The sequence below is a fragment of the Panulirus ornatus genome, chromosome 13, assembly GCF_036320965.1.
Source record: "Panulirus ornatus isolate Po-2019 chromosome 13, ASM3632096v1, whole genome shotgun sequence".
Classification (NCBI taxonomy): domain Eukaryota; kingdom Metazoa; phylum Arthropoda; class Malacostraca; order Decapoda; family Palinuridae; genus Panulirus; species Panulirus ornatus.
Window position 1 is genome coordinate 50160480 of NC_092236.1, and position 19455 is coordinate 50179934.

The 19455-nt window shown below is 45.5% G+C and overlaps 2 protein-coding genes across 22 annotated transcripts in view; both read right to left on the reverse strand.

Moving 5' to 3' along the window:
• Positions 1 to 19455, reverse strand: part of LOC139752858 (actin-binding LIM protein 3-like) — an 837860-nt gene that overhangs the window by 194092 nt on the left and 624313 nt on the right. The gene's annotated exons all lie outside the window — the stretch shown is intronic.
• On the reverse strand, positions 3429 to 11833 carry LOC139752862 (uncharacterized). The gene is given in 2 exon segments (XM_071668859.1): positions 3429 to 5184; positions 5186 to 11833. Coding segments are annotated over 2 exon segments (6687 nt in total). The 5' UTR covers positions 10852 to 11833; the 3' UTR covers positions 3429 to 4163.

Sequence of the window (19455 nt, forward strand, 5' to 3'; positions counted from 1 at the left end):
GTGTCGGAGGTGGAGGGAACAAGGAGAAGAGGGAGACCAAATTGGAGGTGGAAAGATGGAGTGAAAAAGATTTTGTGTGATCGGGGCCTGAACATGCAGGAGGGTGAAAGGAGGGCAAGGAATAGAGTGAATTGGAGCGATGTGGTATACCGGGGCTGACGTGCTGTCAGTGGATTGAATCAAGGCATGTGAAGCGTCTGGGGTAAACCATGGAAAGCTGTGTAGGTATGTATATTTGCATGTGTGGACGTATGCATATACATGTGTATGGGGGGGTTGGGCCATTTCTTTCGTCTGTTTCCTTGCGCTACCTCGCAAACGCGGGAGACAGCGACAAAGTATAAAAAAAAAAAAAAAAAATATATATATATATATATATATATATATATATATATATATATATATATATATATATATACACACAGAGTTTAAGAATCATCTACCACAAGAACATATATCAATACTAAACCCATTTAATACTTGGCGCGTCATTATTCTCATAAGACTTTCCATTATTTCTACTGCTAATTCAAAAGATGTAACACCACCTTACGTGAAAAATAAGGAATGAAGAAAAGGGAAGTGAAGAAACGAATGTTGACAATCTTCAGTGTGTGAGGCATAAATGTACTAATGTGTGATTACGAGCCAAGTTATACATTTGGGTTGCCCCGTCTATCAACTTGGTATATATGAACCTTGTCTTTACTCCTATGTATGTTTAGACACACATCCTAGCTAATGCCTGGTCCTAATATGTACGTGGGGTTGGGCGTGTATGTTGTTTACGTGAGTGAGGTGGCGTTCTGCTCCCAACGAATTTATGCTCAATACTTTTCTTTTTTCTTTTGAGGTTGCAGATAAATACTCTCCCAATTCAAAGACTTATTTACAATGGTTACTTCCCCCCCCCCCTCATGGAAAGCGTACATCACCAACCCTACACCATTGGTGGCCGAATGAAAAAAAGAGGAACTTTACCGGATATTGTGCTGTACGTGGCGGTATACGAAATAAAAAAGGCAATCGGATATTACCACATCCACTGATTTATAATTCTATGTTCTAAGAACCGGAATATATATATATATATATATATATATATATATATATATATATATATATATATATATATATATATTTTTTTTTTTTTTTTTTCTTTTTTTTTTCCTTCCTTCATACTATTCGCCATTTCCCGCGATAGCGAGGTAGCGTTAAGAACAGAGGACTGGGCCTTTGAGGGAATATCCTCACCTGGCCCTCTTCTCTGTTCCTTCTTTTGAAAAAAAAAAAAAAAAAAAAACGAGAGGGGAGGATTTCCAGCCCCCCCGCTCCCTTCCCTTTTAGTCGCCCTTCTACGACACGCTGGGAATACGTGGGAAGTATTCTTTCTCCCCTATCCCCAGGGATAATATATATATATATATATATATATATATATATATATATATATATATATATATCCCTGGGGATAGGGGATTAAGAATACTTCCCACGTATTCCCTGCGTGTCGTAGAAGGCGACTAAAAGGGGAGGGAGCGGGGGGCTGGAAATCCTCCCCTCTCGTTTTTTTTTTTTTTTTTTTTTAATTTTCCAAAAGAAGGAACCAAAAGAAGGAACAGAGTGGGGCCAGGTGAGGATATTCCAAAAAAGGCCCATTCTCTGTTCTTAACGCTACCTCGCTAACGCGGGAAATGGCGAATAGTTTAAAAGAAAGAAAAGATATATATATATATATATATATATATATATATATATATATATATATATATATATATATATATATATATATATTCCTATGAGTCCACGGGGAAAAGTTCCCAAGTGCACTTTCGTGAAATAATCACATCATCAGGGGAGACACAAGAGAGGAATATAACAGTCAGTTGATATACATCGAAGAGACGAAGCTAGGACGCCATTTGGTAAACATGGTTGATATGTTTAACAAATGGCGTCCTAGCTTCGTCTCTTCGATATATATCCTCCTGCGCACAACTCTATCCATAGCCCACGCCTCGCAACCATACAACATTGTTGGAACCACTATTCCTTCAAACATACCCATTTTTGCTTTCCGAGATAATGTTCTCGACTTCCACACATTCTTCAAGGCCCCCAGGATTTTCGCCCCCTCCCCCACCCTATGATCCACTTCCGCTTCCATGGTTCCATCCGCTGCCAGATCCACTCCCAGATATCTAAAACACTTCACTTCCTCCAGTTTTTCTCCATTCAAACTCACCTCCCAATTGACTTGACCCTCAACCCTACTGTACCTAATAACCTTGCTCTTATTCACATTTACTCTTAACTTTCTTCTTCCACACACTTTTCCAAACTCAGTCACCAGCTTCTGCAGTTTCTCACATGAATCAGCCACCAGCGCTGTATCATCAGCGAACAACAACTGACTCACTTCCCAAGCTCTCTCATCCCCAACAGACTTCATACTTGCCCCTCTTTCCAAAACTCTTGCATTTACCTCCCTAACAACCCCATCCATAAACAAATTAAACAACCATGGAGACATCACACACCCCTGCCGCAAACCTACATTCACTGAGAACCAATCACTTTCCTCTCTTCCTACACGTACACATGCCTTACATCCTCGATAAAAACTTTTCACTGCTTCTAACAACTTTCCTCCCACACCATATATTCTTAATACCTTCCACAGAGCATCTCTATCAACTCTATCATATGCCTTCTCCAGATCCATAAATGCTACATACAAATCCATTTGCTTTTCTAAGTATTTCTCACATACATTCTTCAAAGCAAACACCTGATCCACACATCCTCTACCACTTCTGAAACCACACTGCTCTTCCCCAATCTGATGCTCTGTACATGCCTTCACCCTCTCAATCAATACCCTCCCATATAATTTACCAGGAATACTCAACAAACTTATACCTCTGTAATTTGAGCACTCACTCTTATCCCCTTTGCCTTTGTACAATGGCACTATGCACGCATTCCGCCAATCCTCAGGCACCTCACCATGAGTCATACATACATTAAATAACCTTACCAACCAGTCAACAATACAGTCACCCCCTTTTTTAATAAATTCCACTGCAATACCATCCAAACCTGCTGCCTTGCCGGCTTTCATCTTCCGCAAAGCTTTCACTACCTCTTCTCTGTTTACCAAATCATTTTCCCTAACCCTCTCACTTTGCACACCACCTCGACCAAAACACCCTATATCTGCCACTCTATCATCAAACACATTCAACAAACCTTCAAAATACTCACTCCATCTCCTTCTCACATCACCACTACTTGTTATCACCTCCCCACTTGCGCCCTTCACATATATATATATATATATATATATATATATATATATATATATATATATATATATATATATATATATATATGTACATAATTCATACTTGGTTCCTTTATTCATTCCCGTCGCCACCCCGCCACACATGAAATGACAACCCCCTCCCCCCCGCATGCGCGCGAGGTAGCGCTAGGAAAAGACAACAAAGGCCACATTCATTCACACTGTCTCTAGCTGTCATGTATAATGCACCGAAACCACATCTCCCTTTCCACATCCATGCCCCACACAACTTTCCATTGTTTACCCCAAACGCTTCACATGCCCTGGTTCAATCCATTGACAGCACGTCGACCCCGGTATACCACATCGTTCAATTCACTCTATTCCTTGCACGCCTTTCACCCTCCTGCATGTTCAGGCCCCGATCGCTCAAAATATTTTTCACTCCATCCTTCCACCTCTAATTTAGTCTCCCACTTCTCGTTCCCTCCACCTCTGACTCGCATATCCTCTTTGTCAATCTTTCCTCACTCATTCTCTCCATGTGACCAAACCATTTCAAAACACCCTCTGACCAAAACATCAGCAAAACCTTCTTATCCGACTAATCATTAATAAAAAATGTATATGCCAGAAATTGAACGTACAGGTGACGTGAAAATATCATGTCTACGGGCGTCAATAATGAAGTATATCCCTGTTGTTGTTATCATTTTTGTTTAGTTTCCTGTTGTTTATGAGGGGTGAATGATCACTTTTATAGAGGTGTTCGTAACAATGATGCAATAAATCACTGAAATGACAAGTGGGAATAATGGATGGTGAAGAATTTCACCGACACACGGAAAAAAAAAAGTTATTTACCTAAACAAAGGGTGAACTTAATGACAAGTTTCCTGGACCCGTTTTTGCGTCTTCTGCTGAACTTCCTTAACGAAACACGGACTTGGGTGCTAATGCTCACATCTGGGTCGCTCTCTTTCCTCGTCTCTCTCAGGCACTCGCTTATCTCACGCTGACTAGAGTTTTCGTGGCTGGCCGGGTCCCTGCCGCCAAGTGCAGAGACTCCACCTGGCGTGAAAGTCACAGGGAGAGTAATGTAGCCGTCGTAGCTGCCAAGCTTCATGAGGTCCACGAGAGAGGGGCTTTTGTTCGCCGCCGTGGGTGGGTCGACCACTAAGAGGACCGAAGATTGCTGGTTGGCAGACTCCGGTATGATGGACTTCGCGGGTCTGGATCCAGACGCGGGTGAGGGTAAAAGATTATTCTCTTGTGCCACAGTAGTAGAAGGGGAGTTCATTTGCGGTTCCCGAGTAGGAGGAGACTGTGGTCTGTGTAGCTCAGGGGTGACAGAAGGTGGTGCTACAGGGGATAACGATTTCTCCATTGCTCTGCAGGTGGGAGTCAGTCGGTCATGTGTATCTGGCGAAGTAAACTGTGGGTTCTCCATCAGTTTGCCAGTAAACAACACTGGGGTATGTAGATGCGAGACATCCGGTGGTTCTGGGCAAGATGATGTATTTTCGTATGGCTCTGGGATAGATGACTGGTACTTTTCTCGTGGTGAACGGGCATATGGCACACGTGGTTCTACAGTAAAAATGGATGGCTTCTCCGGCGGTCTATATACTGAAGACCGCCGGTAATGCGGCTCTGATTTGGTAGGTGATGAGTTTGTGTGTCGTTGTACAGCATGACACCATTGGTTCTTGGGTAGTTCTTGGACAAATGGTGTCTCAGGAGAATTACCGAATTTCTCTAAAGGTTGAGACATAGTAAAGGGGCTTAGGTTAGCCCAGAATGGATCCTTTTCAGGATCTGAACTAGAAGACAATACATTCTCGTCTAGTTCTGCAGGTGACAGTGGGCTGGCAAGAAAAAGGTAAGTCAACCTGTGGTTCGGTGGTAATGAGAGGTGGGCCGCCTTGTGGTTTGAGTTGTAGAGACGGAGTTGTGTGTAAGTGAGGGGTAGGATGGTATTCATGACTTTCTATGACAGGGCCGTGGGTGGTGGAGTGCCAGACAGGCTGTGTTTCAAGACCTGCAGTTGATCCTTTGACTGTTGTATCGTAGGTATCTGGGTACCCCTGGTCTTTATGCACGGAGCGTGTGTTATTTTCGACTGTACAATGCTTGTGCGCAGGTTCGAAATCCACGTTAGTACATAATTTCGATGGATCTTCAGTCACGTGTGTGTTGAAAGGTAACAATTCCGACAACTTTTGCAGAAATTTTCCGACGGGTGCAGATGGAGTCGCAGTGCCGTCTGGAGGCTCGCGGTGCGTGAGTGTAGCTGTGTCATCCTTAGAGTGTGGCACATCAAGAGTGCTGGAGGAACCACTGACCTGTCCTCCCCGAGTCCAGCCTGGGTTATCACCATTCACGGGAGGCTCAACGTCTGCTTCCTGTGGAGGGTGTGGCTCTCCCCCATGGGTAATGACCCTCTGGGGACTGTGAGTAATGACTTTATTCTCCCAGTGACCTTTGACTTCATAATGCGAATCACCACCTCTGATAAGATCGCCTTTAAGAAGCGATCTGGGCTGAGTCTGGACGGGAACATCGGGAACATGCGGCAAGGTATCCGTGGGGGTCAGGCCCGTTGTGTTGTGACACAGGACGTCCTGGATCTTTTTATAGAGCGGGTAGCGAGTACAGATGGAGTGGCTGAGGCAGGAGGCGGGAATGAAGAGGCGCCGCTGCTGAGACACTGGTGATGGTGTGTTGGTGCTGCTCCACTCCTCTAGGCCAGTACTGGGGATGGGTCTGTTACCCAAGTACACACTCGTGCACGTCCGATCATTTGTTACCCTACTAGGCTCAATATCAGATGGCATCCCACTAGCATAGGAGCCAAGCTTGAATGAACTCCAGATTCTGTCCCTCGAACGTTCACCTGAAGCACAGGCATTCAGGGAGGAGGTGAGGTTTTCTTCCCGACCTCCTGCAATTCCACCTTCCGCGTCATCCCAGCTGGTGCCTCCTCCCGGCGCGGCAGAAGGCGGGTGGCAAGTGGTGCTCAGAGTCTGCGGTGGCCGCTGTCGCCACACACCGAATTCTAACTCTGAGCTGTTATTATCGAAGACACTGACGTGCGGTCTTGCCACTGCTATTTTAGTTTTTGGCGTACTTTCCCTACACGGATAAGCAACGCTGGAGTGGAGGGCCCGAGATCCAGAGGGCACGAAGAACGGCAAGCCGTCACTGTGGGCGGCAGGCCGGGAAGCCCCGGCGTCGGTGTGGGCGGTAGGCCAAGATGCCCCGGCGTCGGTGTGGGCGGCAGGCCAGGCAGCCCCGGCGTCGATGTGGGCGGTAGGCCAGCAAGTTTCGGCGTCACCGTAAGCGGCAGGCCAGCAAGCTCCGGCGTCACTGTAAGCGGAAGGACAGGCAGCCCCGGCGTCGGTGTGAGCGGCTGGCCAGCCAGGCCTGGCGTCGACGTGCTGGTCCCGGCCAAGAGAGGAGCAGGGGTGACCCCCGGGATGGCCGTCACGCTGCTGGTCGCCCTCCACCACCCCGGATGCACCCCATCCCCCACCACCTATCCCAACAAGAACATCGGGTAAACAAGTGCACTCCATATACATCCCGGGCTGAAGCATGACATCGCTCTGAGGGAATGCCTTCCACTTTCCTCGATGATACCTTCCTCTCCAGCACGGATTCCTCTCAGCGGTGCCCGAGTCGCTGACCGTGGAACACTCGGAGTTTCTCGAGGCTGCAGCGGTAATGCTATGCACAAGAACTCCACTGGACGCTCCATCTAGCACACTTCCTCCACCAAAGCCGTTACTGGTGTTGTTCTTTTTGCATACGTGAGTGGATCCATATGCCATCCCGGACCGTTGGTTGAGGCCACACTGCCTCGCTCCGCCCAGACACCTGTTGTCAACAATGCCAATGGCCATTTCCGACGTCATAGCCTTGCCTCTAGTATTTACAATGTCTTTGATGTTTGTTGTATCTCTTCTGCGTTGACGAAGCGGATGATTTTCGTCTAAGAATAACCCATCATGAATATTTCTGACTCTGCCGGTGACGGGAGAGGAATATGTGTGGGAGCCTGCGATAGGGGCGTCGCCGTGGGCAGACAAATGACAGGGTGTGGCTCGGGTAAGGAGGGTAGCACGCACTGTGGATGACACATCTTTTCCAGAATCGTGGCGATAATTTGGCAGCAACCGCTCCCTCTTGCGGTTTTGTGGGGAAATCGTATTTGTACCTTCATTATCTTCGTCTTCAATGTCACTGAAAGGACGGAGAAAGATGTATGACCTTCCTCTCATGCTTCCATTCTTCCGTTCCATATGTGCTATTTGCTCATTTGTAAGGGCGCTTGGAATGTTTACATCGACTGGCGTGCCATCTCCTGGGGGGGAACGCAAGTATGACCCGCCACCACTCTTCACCCGACTCCTGCGTCTGTTCTGATCTTTTCGTTCGCGCTCCCTTCGATACTGTGACAACAAATCCAGAGAATCATTTGTTTGTCTCGCAAGGTTAACACAACTCTCGCTGTTTTTAGCTAACTTATCGCTATCCGATGAGTCGCCTGTGTCACTGTCCTCACCAATGTCACTGTCGTATGCGTCATTACTACCTTCGCTTCCGCTGTGGTTTCTAGTGTATTCATGGCCGCTTTCTCCATATACAAAACTATTATTGCTTTTTGCGCAAATTTTACAATGTAAGTGGTCTCTACCCCAGCATTCATTTGGATGATTGGTGGTGGTGTAACCTTCACTCTTGTTATTAAAGTTATTTTCACAGGATGGCCTGTTCTGCAGAGCAATCACCCCGGGCCTAATGCAACAACTTCCACCATTATACCAGAGACTTTCACCAGTTGGCATCCAGGGGTGACACGGGGTGGCTGCCTGGTAATTATTGCTACCTGTGCAAGACGAACCGCTAGGATGAGACATGTCGCTCAAGTCTTCATTCCACGGGTCAATCTGCGTCCAGTGGCCCACTTTTCTTTGCATCTTCTGCCATCTGACGTGCTCACCTTCATCATCAGAACCCGTATCTTCGCTATGCACCCCGACATTCTGCACCTGTCCTTCTTGTTTCCTGCTCATTCCTACCACGTCAACATAATGGCTTCCATCGTTTCTGGCTAGAAAAGACGTATTCCCGACTTTGTACCATCTCCTGTTCTCACAATCAATCCAGCCATCATCTTCATGGCTAAGCGGCCTGTAATATTTGTCTTTCGGTCCTTTCACACCTGTCCGTCTCTCTTCCCCTACTGTGCCTTGGGTTGTCACATCCTTGTCTCGCTCCACCAGACACCCCAAACATGTTCCCGATGAATGAGGCACCACCATGTCCCTCTGAACATCATGGTAACCCTTGCATGCATCCAGAACATCGTCTTCTGTCCAGCTGGCAGAGTGGAAAGGTGACGAAGCCGCATCTTCTGTCCGGTTACCACAGGGTGAAGAAACTGCATCTTCTGTCCAGTTATCAGAATACGGAGGCGAAACTGCATCTTCTGTCCATTTGTCAGCGTACAGAAGAGGTGAAACGGCGTCTTCTGTCCATTTGCCACAGCGTGCAGATGAAGGCGCATCTGTCCAGTCGCCACAATGCAACGGAGCTGAAACTGCGGTAGCTGTCCAGTTATTACTAGAGTGTAAGGGAGACGATATATAACTTTCCCTGCGTTCTGTGGAGCTGTCACGGCAAGAACCTCCCCAGAGCCTGGGGTCCACGTCCAGCGAGGGAGGGTAAGCAGCACGCACCTTGTGGTCTGAGTTTAGGGCTGTCGGCACGCCATGACCTTCCCAAACGTCGTCCGGCTCCCTCAGCCTGGAATGCCGCTGAGCTTCCGAGTCCGTGTCCTCGGAAGACACGTCCGAATCATCCCAGTCCGAATCGGAAGCACGGATATCCGAGTCAGGTCGTGGAGTGTGCGACTCCCTCAGAATGCACGTTGCAGCATCACTCCACTCTGACTCAGATAAGGAGCCATGCGAGTCACCGTCGTTTTCCCCACACCCTTCGCTGCACCGAGGAAGACTTTCGTTGTGACTTTCCTTCCCAACATCAGCTGTGTCTACCCAAGTGCGAAGTCCGCAGTCATAATTTTGATTTCCGGTTCCCGCGGTGCTTGCCAGTTGGGTGTCATCATCAGCACGAGGAAGGCGGCTGCAGCCCCAGACATTACTACGGCCCGAGTCACACACCAGAAGAGCCTCTGATTTTCCAACTGCCTGGCCAAGTGCAGTGCTATCCTTTTCCTCCTCCACCTTCTCCTTAGCTTCACCTTCTTCCCTACCATGACCTGGCTCTTCTCTGTGTGATTCTTTTCCTTCTTTAGTAAGACTTTCTTTCTTTTCCTCTTTAAACGTTACGTATTCCGCGTCTGCCAAATTTCCTGAGTGAGCATCGTCCCTATGTTGAGAGGCTGGAGCATCATCGTCGCCATCATCATCATCATCATCATCTAGACTCTCTCCGTCAAACCATTCGAAGCATTCATCAATGTACCCGTCCAGTTCTTCCTCCGCAGCGTCGCCTAACACTTCTTCCCCTTGGGAGACTTCAACGCTGCTGTGTCCAGTGAACTCGAACTCCTCATCGACTTCCCACTCGTCAGCGTCACTGTAGGTACTCTCCTGTGGTGCGCATGAATCTCCCACATGACCACTGTCACGTCCGTCGCACTGCAATATCTGGTTTGCTGTCACTCCGTCCTCCTCCTCTTCTGAACTGTCTGAAGCCTCGATGTCCGGAGAACCACGGTGAGGCTCGAGAGCGAAGATTTCGCCGTCGAGCCAAGAGAAACAGTGGGTAACAGCGCGGATGGCGCCTTCCTCAGTGACAAGGTCTGGGCTTACTCCCGCCCCGGAGTCAGAGGATGTTGAGGACGACGAAGAAATGGGTTCAGCTTCACCTTCCTGTATATCTAAGGAGAGGTCCAAGTCGAGACTGGACGGCATCAACCCCTCACTACTCGAACAGACGTGGGCATCTTGAGTGAATCTTACGGGTTCTTCAAAACTCCACTCTAAGGAAGCTGAGCTGGAATGTTCTCCGTGAAGTTCGTCGTGACATTCACTCCCCGAATTCTTCATCTCACATGGGGACACGGAGGACGAAAGGTCAGAGATGCCCTCGTCTTCCGAGGAGGTGCCACCACACAATGGTATGGCTACTGGTCCAGTAGACTTCAAAACCCTGGAGTTAAGAAAATCACTGAGGGATTCCAAGTTACTCGATGCTTCACGCGTAGTGTCAACACTCTTGCTCTTGGCGTTGGAGTGGACGTCGGCGATGGGCGTGGCGGGATACGCCAGAAGGTCCTGAGATAGAGCGTCTCCTGCGTCAGGAATCTCACCGTCGCTCATACGAAGTCGGTGCAGGAGGTTCCCGGTGATCCGGATGCGAGAGAACTTGCTTTTCCTACTTGACATGTTAAGCTTCCGAGATCTCCTGGTGGGGCTTCCGCTACGTGCCACGCCTACCTGGTCCTCCGTCGCCCCTGGGTCGGTTCTCGCAGGGAAGTCTAACCCAGCAGAGTTTGCCTCTTGATTCTCCATCATTTCTTTGCTACGAATTGCTTGAACTCAACTTTAAATATGAAGAAATCAAAACACAATTCTGAATGTTTTCACTGCATGTCATATCTCATGTTCAGGTCTTTGAAGATCGTACACTGAAATCTTTTTACACTGTTCGACACATTCACAAGTGTTTCGCCTTAAAACACTGACCACCACCCACCACCCACCACCACGGTCGCTGTTACCAACAAGAATTCAAAGGCTTCGTGTATGCTGTTATCTCATGTTACCAACACACTATCGTCGTCATCAGACCACACAACACTCCATGGTACCAAGATTCCATCCCAGAACAATGGTACCGGGCCACTAACACAGACAGAAGGATCCTCAGCGTATGAGGAAGAAGACTGGCTACCGAAGTGGTAAGCGGTGGGACGAATGCGAGTCATAAGGAAAGCCCAGGCCGAGCTGAGCGCAGGGCAACGTACGAACACTGTGGCGGTACGGCCAATACTGAGCCACTGAGCTCTTCCCTCCCTCCCACGGCTTGTGATGCATTACACACTCACCTACCCCAACCACACACACACACACACACACACATTCCTCTTACTGAAAATGACGTTCGCTTGTTGTCATACTTGGAAATTGACAAGAGTTCACATAAAATGTCTACATTTCCGTCTTTGCACTACCGTGAGTCTAAACTCCCACGAGTTTACAATGCAAATAGTTTACAATACAAACAGACTGCACGACCAACTTTACCCTACAAAATCTACACTACCATCTTTATCAATAGTCTGCACTACCGACTTTACACTAATAACTGTATACATTGCTGACTAACACCACTGACTTGAACAAGAATCTACAACTCCTACATAGACTACACTACAGAATCCAAACTACACTCTGCAATTCTATAAAGCTTCTCTTTGTTTTTAAAAGTTATCTAAAGTCGTCCTAACATTAACTCTCCCAGTCATGAATATAAAATGACGAGTATATAGTAGGTGTAATGTGTCTTGGGACAGAGTGTGGGCAAGAGTGGCTCTTACAAGACACCCATGATGGGGTAGACACAAACAGGGTGGGGCAGGTATGGCTTCGCCCCTAAACCTAAGTAAACGTCGTTACACAAATTCTAACAAAACCCAAAAGTTGTATATAACGAACATCTCAATAGCATACCATTAAAACGAGCATGTAAAGCTAATATATTGATTTTAATACGCAGAAAAATTGAATAATGAGGCAAAGCCTCACTCACTCCAGTAACAATAGGAATGAACCAGTCTGGCAATACCTGTAGAAAGGTATTACCATCACATGACGAGGATGGCTGTCAAATATAAGGGAATAAATATAGAACTTCATCATTACCATCATGAGTAGCCAAACACCGACGAATACAATCAGAGAACGATGGTGACGCCCGTGAGGAGAAAAGCTAAACTACAAGTGAGAAGTCGCGCCGGGTATGAGGACCAAAAGCCACAGACGGGGAAAAACACAGCTCACCTCCCCACAGTGAAATCGCTCCTAAACCACAGCCAGGTGTGTATGTAAATTATTTAACCATCTGTTGGATATTTGCCCCAGGAAAAAGTATTTTAATGGTTTTCTTGGTAAAAATGCAATACTTGAAAACGTAAATACAATGAGCAACAGAAAATAACCATTAGTACTGACTGTTCCCTTAAAACACAACAAAAAAAATCCATCGTAATATTGACTGTTCCCTTAAAACACAACAAAAAAAATCCATCGTAATATTTCCATGAGGAAAATCCTCCTCGTGAAATCCTTTCGACTACACTTACTACACCAAAGACTTTTTGTGTTATTCATGAAGTACAAACTAAGTGTCCTCTTGGGCGCCTGCTATATTAGTAAGTAACCGCAAGTACAGAAAATCTAGAACATCTGTGCGACAAAACATACAGCATATATACAAAACTTCGACGCACTAAACACTAACCACAGTAGACTCCCTTTTGAAACGAGATGTACGCTTAAACACTCCAGCAGCAGAGTGCACAAATCATTATCAATACGTTTGAGTACAATTATCCCCAACGACTTTGTGAATATCTAGACTTTCTTAAGAGACCATCTCAACAGCATGAACATTACAACAAACAACTTCGTAAGTACAAACCTCCAACAACCCACTTTACCTAGGAACTCCTATGGCCACCCATTACTCCCTTGGCGAGCAGAGGCAGAGGCTCACCCGAACGCGAACGCGTCAGTCTTAACATTCCCGCCGTGAACTCTGATCCGTAATCTATCACAAACCGGCGGTTATCGTACGGGGAATTAAATAATTGATGGCGCGTGATGACCCCCCAAGACCTCTACGCCCCTACTGTAATCGTAATGATGCGGTTGGTATTACTGAAAAAGGATTAGAAGTTTGATAAGTGTGCCTGCATGACCACCCCTGCACTATCTACTATTTGTACCCGTTCTGTCTGTCTGAACCTAGAAAATCTACTTACGAATGCGTTAGGCAATTCGTATACCAACTCACGCAACGGACAATGCCCGTCCGTTTTTCAAAGAGAATACATCATGAGTTTCAGGTCATTGTCAGGGTAAACTACGAGTCACGGCGAGTCTAAAGTTCCTCAGACATAAACCGTCATGAAACTTCGGGTCACAGCGAGTCTAAAGTTCCTTATATTAACCCTCTATGAACAATAGCTAAAACGCGAGGTGCTGAGAAATTTGAACCATGGTACATGATGTATACTGCTTCTTAAGAGATTCCGAGCGGGAGTGTGTGGGTGTGGGACTCAACCTATCACACGTTTTGTCATCAGTTTCATGCTATCAAATCCCTACTCTTTAACTTTCGACTCTTCAACAAACATAATTCACACCTACGCACAGCTCCCTATGACTTTATATATATATATATATATATATATATATATATATATATATATATATATATATATATATATATATATAATTCGTTAAAACATTACCATGCTGTTTTCGGTAACTACATGAATATAAATACAGGTACTGCCCATATATCAGAATAGTGAATGTCTCATATACACCAGCTGAGTGACGAATAAATTATAAAACCTAGTCGTATGCAGGCAGCCAGGGGAAGGTTATCGTGTAACCGCTGGTTCTACACTGGCGAACATTTTAAACGGCAACTCCCTCCCTACTATCATCCACTTGGCTGCCACTCCCGTTTACTTAACTGTTCCACATGAAGACCATGTTCGTAAGGCAACCACCTGCTTCCTATCTCCCGTTTACTTCCGTGTACTATGTTCTCTGGCTTTCAACGCACCGCCAGTGCGGCACAAAACACACTCTCAGATTGATCCACAGTCAATATACACAAAAGACACAAAGGTCAGGTCGGCGTTATGAAGTCTCACACACACACACATGAGTAAATTCCTCAACGGTTCGTTGGGAGTCTCAACGGCATTATATAATAACCTAGACTCGTCGACACCTGTGCCATCACGCCACGCAACTCACAGGCCTACGAGTTGCTGTGGCGTTTCAGACCAGGCTCTTCATCATCAGGCCATATTACAGTTTATACCGTTACTCATCCGAAGCCGTTATTTGAAAATTAAAATATATATTAACGTTTCACATGTCAAAACTGGCCGCAAGAAGGCTAGCAAGGAGTTAGTAACATTAACTTGAACATTAGAGATGGGGTTCCACGGGTGAAGAACTCTCTCTTCCCGTACAGGACAAATAGGGACTCTATAATAATCATGCAACAATGAATCATGATCGTTAACTTAACTGGCTTGTGAGGCTTGGTCTGACTACCGGCTACAGATGCTTAAAGAGAAGCAAAACAGTGTGAAAGAAACGTAAGGTCACGCGATCTATGTCGGCCATATTATTCGATCTTAGCCAAACATCAACATTCATCTCTAGCTCGATGAAAGTGCTTGACAGTCGGCAAAATGAATTTCAGAGCTCTCAACGGACAGGAATGATACGTTCACATTTTCAATTCTGACAATAGTTCCCATGACAATGGAGGTTGCAGGTAGGCTATCACCCAGGGCCAGAAGTCTGCGTCTACTAAAATCTCAGTCGAAAGTATTGTATTATGCTCACAACACACATATACGAGGGCAAAGGTCCGCTGATGTCGACTACCCCGACGTGGAATACAAAGTAAGGATCAACTATAAATATCTCAATATGAGATCATCATTTATCGCGAAAAAAGTTACTAAAGCCATTTAACAAACTGCAATAATGAAAATTATCTTCTTTATCATGTAGTCTATTATCAGAAACCTTTTTAGTATATGAAGAGAAAAAAGATAACCACCTTCCCGTAAATAGAACTGCTTAAGTTTTCATCTTACTATTTCTTTCTATAATGGAAATGATTCCATAAGTAAGATTATTTCTCATTTATTAAAAGAAAAGACTAAAACGGAAGAGCTGGGGCGTGTGCATGACTGTAACAGCACCGAAATTAATCAGCATCAGACGGCCGTTGAAGTAGCGGTATTTCTGTTAAATTATTGTGTTAATTGCTGCAGCATTCCATGCAAATCTTATTATATATATATATATATATATATATATATATATATATATATATATATATATATATATGCTGATAACCACGAAGAAAATAAAACACAGTAAGTTCCCAAGTGCTGTTTCGTGTAATGATCACATCGTCAGGGGAGATACAAGAATGAGTTACGGTAACGCTTGTTTACTAATGTCGTCTTAGCTACGTCTCTCCCTTGTACATCTACTGACTTCTACGTCGTCTATCTCATTCTTGTATCTCCCCTGACGATGTGATCATTACACGAAAGTGCGCTTGGGAACTTACGTGTTTCATTTTCCTCGTAATCATCATATAATGGATCACGCGCACCGCTCTGACCTCTTGCAATATATATATATATATATATATATATATATATATATATATATATATATATATATATATATATATAAATAAACCCACGAGCAGTATTTCTTAACGGGTGATCTGTCAGCCCTTAAAGTTTACATTACTGTGCAGGTACACATGATGTGCGGGTGCGTGATGGTGCGGTCACGTTGTGTGTAATAAACATGTGGGAGTACAGTGGTTGTATGTAGTGGAGTTGGCGTGTACGGGATGTGGGTTTAGGAAAGGGGGGGAGCGTACTGGATGGCGAGTGTGTGTGTTATTACCTCTTCGCATTGTATATGGAGGAACTTTTACACTCGTGGGGATCCCATCTCTTGAACATCCTCCATCATCACACAACCTTGAATTTATGTATGATGTCCGCAGTGGCCATGTCCTCCCTCGGTCATGTTATTCCATTCATCTAACACTCATAATGTAAAGCTACTTCTTTTATGTCTTTAACAAGTTTCATACTTATTTTATGTTATATCCCTTGGTTGCTCTGTCCCTACATCTATCGAAGACCTGTTTGTTTACTGTCCATGCAATCAATGTCTTCTCTATTTGTTCTGTGCTTCTTTAGCTGCTGTGACCAAACTTGAGAAGCATACTTTAGTTTTGGCCTTAATTGTGTAGGATATGAACAGGTTGCTCTGTATTTTCTTGTCCAAATACTTGAAAGTTATTCTAATATTTACCGGCCAGTCTATGTTTCTTTAACTAGTCTTCGAATGTGGGACTCCGCAGACTAATCAGGGACGAACTCGACTCCCAAGTTCCTCTCACATTCAAAATTCAGCAACTTATTTCCTACAAGATAAAAACCATACTGAGGCCTTCGTGTTCTTCAGTCCTCATTACAACTGTTGGGACTGGCTTCCATCAACCATGCTACACACCAACTTTGGAGTCTGTTTGGGTTCACTTGTAAACTGATGCAACCCCTCGCTTTTCGCCTTCTTGATGACCCTGCAAACCTAACCAGGTAGGAATCCATACCTGTTGACATCTTTTCTAAATATCTCCCATGTTTTCTAAAACCTCCGCTCCCATTCTGTCCCCCTGGTGCTGAGGCTATAGTGTCTTCCAATGTTAAAAAAAAAAAAAAACTTCTAAACTTTTTTCAGTTCCTAACATAGCATTACATCATCCTGAACAATTCCTCTCTCTGAATCCCTTAACTTGATTACATGCTCTTCACTGACTCACGATGAACTTAAGGTTATGGATTTTCTGCTGCCTTGTCCACAACATTCTTCAAAAAGTTTGTTTGTTCCTCCTTCCTCACCCTAGTGTATTCGTTCCTTGCTCTCTTTTGCTTTGCAACTGCTGGCTGGCTGCACTTCCGTTTACATCTTCGCCTCTGCACATCTCGAAATACCTTTACTTTTAGACGTCTTTTATTAAAGCATTGTTTCCTCCTCCTTACCAGCCCCATGTTTAAACTCCTTCACTGCAAGTTTCACAGAATCTCTCACCACAAAGCCCTGGTTCTTGGCAACTGTGTTACTGTGGTATTACAGAAATTGTTTAAGTTTGTGTAGTTTCCACGATTATATCTCTCCTCTTTATACCCTGTCCCACCTCAGCTCTTTTAACGTTCTCATTTACCACACATACATACTTAAGCCATACATAATCACTTTGACCAATGATAGTGCCATGGTCTCGCCCATCCTAGTGTACTCTCTGACATGTTGACAAAGGAAATTCCCCCGTATACACTTCATAAACTTGAGTCTCCATGACTACATACCACCATGGGGATCCACATCCCCTTCCCCCCCTAGCCTCTCTCCCTCCAACTGAAATCCCCCATCCTCGTCATCATCAGTATACTCTGCCATCTCTGAAAACTTAAGTGTTTTACAGCTTCATGGGCCATCCTGACTGTTTCTTCATCGAAGTCACTGTCTACCTGCTCTGCATCACTGCAAGTGTTTGGACGATTTTTCTTTCAGGTGTGTGTGTGTGTGTGTGTGTGTGTGTGTGTGTGTGTGTGTGTGTGTGTGTGTAGGATGATGTGGATGAGCGGTGGTGATGGCGGTATGCGTGGCTGATGGTTGGTTCCTGGTGCTACTAAAGGCCAAGCACGTTGACCACACAGCCCTTTGTTGCTGCTGCCGCTACACCTGCTTCTGTTGACAGTGTGTGTGTGTGTGTGTGTGTGTGTGTGTTACATACTGGTGCATACGGGCAAAACACTCTAAAAGTCTAAACCAATAGGAGACCACTTTACCCTCACCTATCTATCATGCAACCTCTTAAATTTCTTTACGTTCTCATCATTCACAACTTCCTCACTTATCTCCTTCCACTTAATCCCCCCCACCCCACTTTCTTAACACATATTTTCTCATCTTGTTTAATTCGTCTCTTGCTCAGTTTCCTGGTGTGGATAAGAGCTGATCCTTCTCTTCTCCGTCTCAACCGCTCCATCCTCACGTCTACCAAACAAAATGGAACTCTTGAGTACAACAGAGCGACCTCGAGCCTTTGGACCTGACCCTCAGAGTTTTACCCATCATATCCAAGATTCGTAAGGTCAAAAAAGAAAAAAAAAAAGAGTTAAATCCGTCAAATTATCAGTCCCAAAACACAAACACATCACCAGTTGTAACATAAAAACCCCACCTGTATGGTAGGCTCATTGTAACTACGTCTCACAGAAGCACAGCCTAGTCAACTGCGAGCATGACTCCAGCCGGGAGGAGGTAGAGAGCCATGCCTATCATCATGGCTGCCTCTCGCTCGTAACAACAGTAACTTCAACTCTGAAATGACTGTCTCGTCTTACGCTAGCGGAAGTCACCGTGACACCATCACTCACAACAGAAGGTTCCTCGCCACTTGATCCTCGACTTTCCCCCCAAAGCTTTCTTTCCAGTGCCTCCATCAGCACCAGTGTTGTTATGGACCGAGCGGAGAGCGCAGGCGTAACTCATTCCTTCGCATTAATGTGACAGGTTTATAATTTCCTCAACGCCTTGATCTATCCTGCGTCCCGTGCTGTCGGAATGGTGCCTGCTGTCTATCACACACCCAAGTGCTTCCGGTACTATCCAGCCACCAGTCACGCACTACAATGTAACCAAGAGGGATGCACTTTACCAGCAATTCTAGTCATGGTTGAGTTGCACCCACAACCTTTCAATAGTCATTCAGGATTGCCGATACAACACTCGCCCAGAGAATGCGTGAAAAACCCCGGAAGTGTTATGAAAGACATGCCTCACTATCCTCCCAATTAACATATTTCGTTCGTACTCTGAACTAATACCTTATCTTCCGGTAGGGGAAAGAGCGGAGGCGAATCCCAGAGCCGACCAACCAAGCGGAGACAAAGAAAACGCCCGACTAGAGAGAGAGAGAGAGAGAGAGAGAGAGAGAGAGAGAGAGAGAGAGAGAGAGAGAGAGAGAGAGAGAGACAGAGAGAGAGAGAGAGAGAGAGAGAGAGAGAGAGAGAGAGAGAGAGAGAGAGAGAGAGAGAGAGAGTCGCTGTTTCGGAACAAAGGTTCGTCGAGATTGGCGGTGAGCTGGTGTGTGTGTGGTCCAGAACAGACGGGCAAACACGAGTACACATCCTCGACGTAGGGGAGATAAAAAATGCTCAGAGGTCTTTGGCCTGTGTGCTAGCCAGTAGGGTGAAGCAATGACACACGGACACCAGCACATGAGCGCTCGCCTGGGGAATACGGGATGAG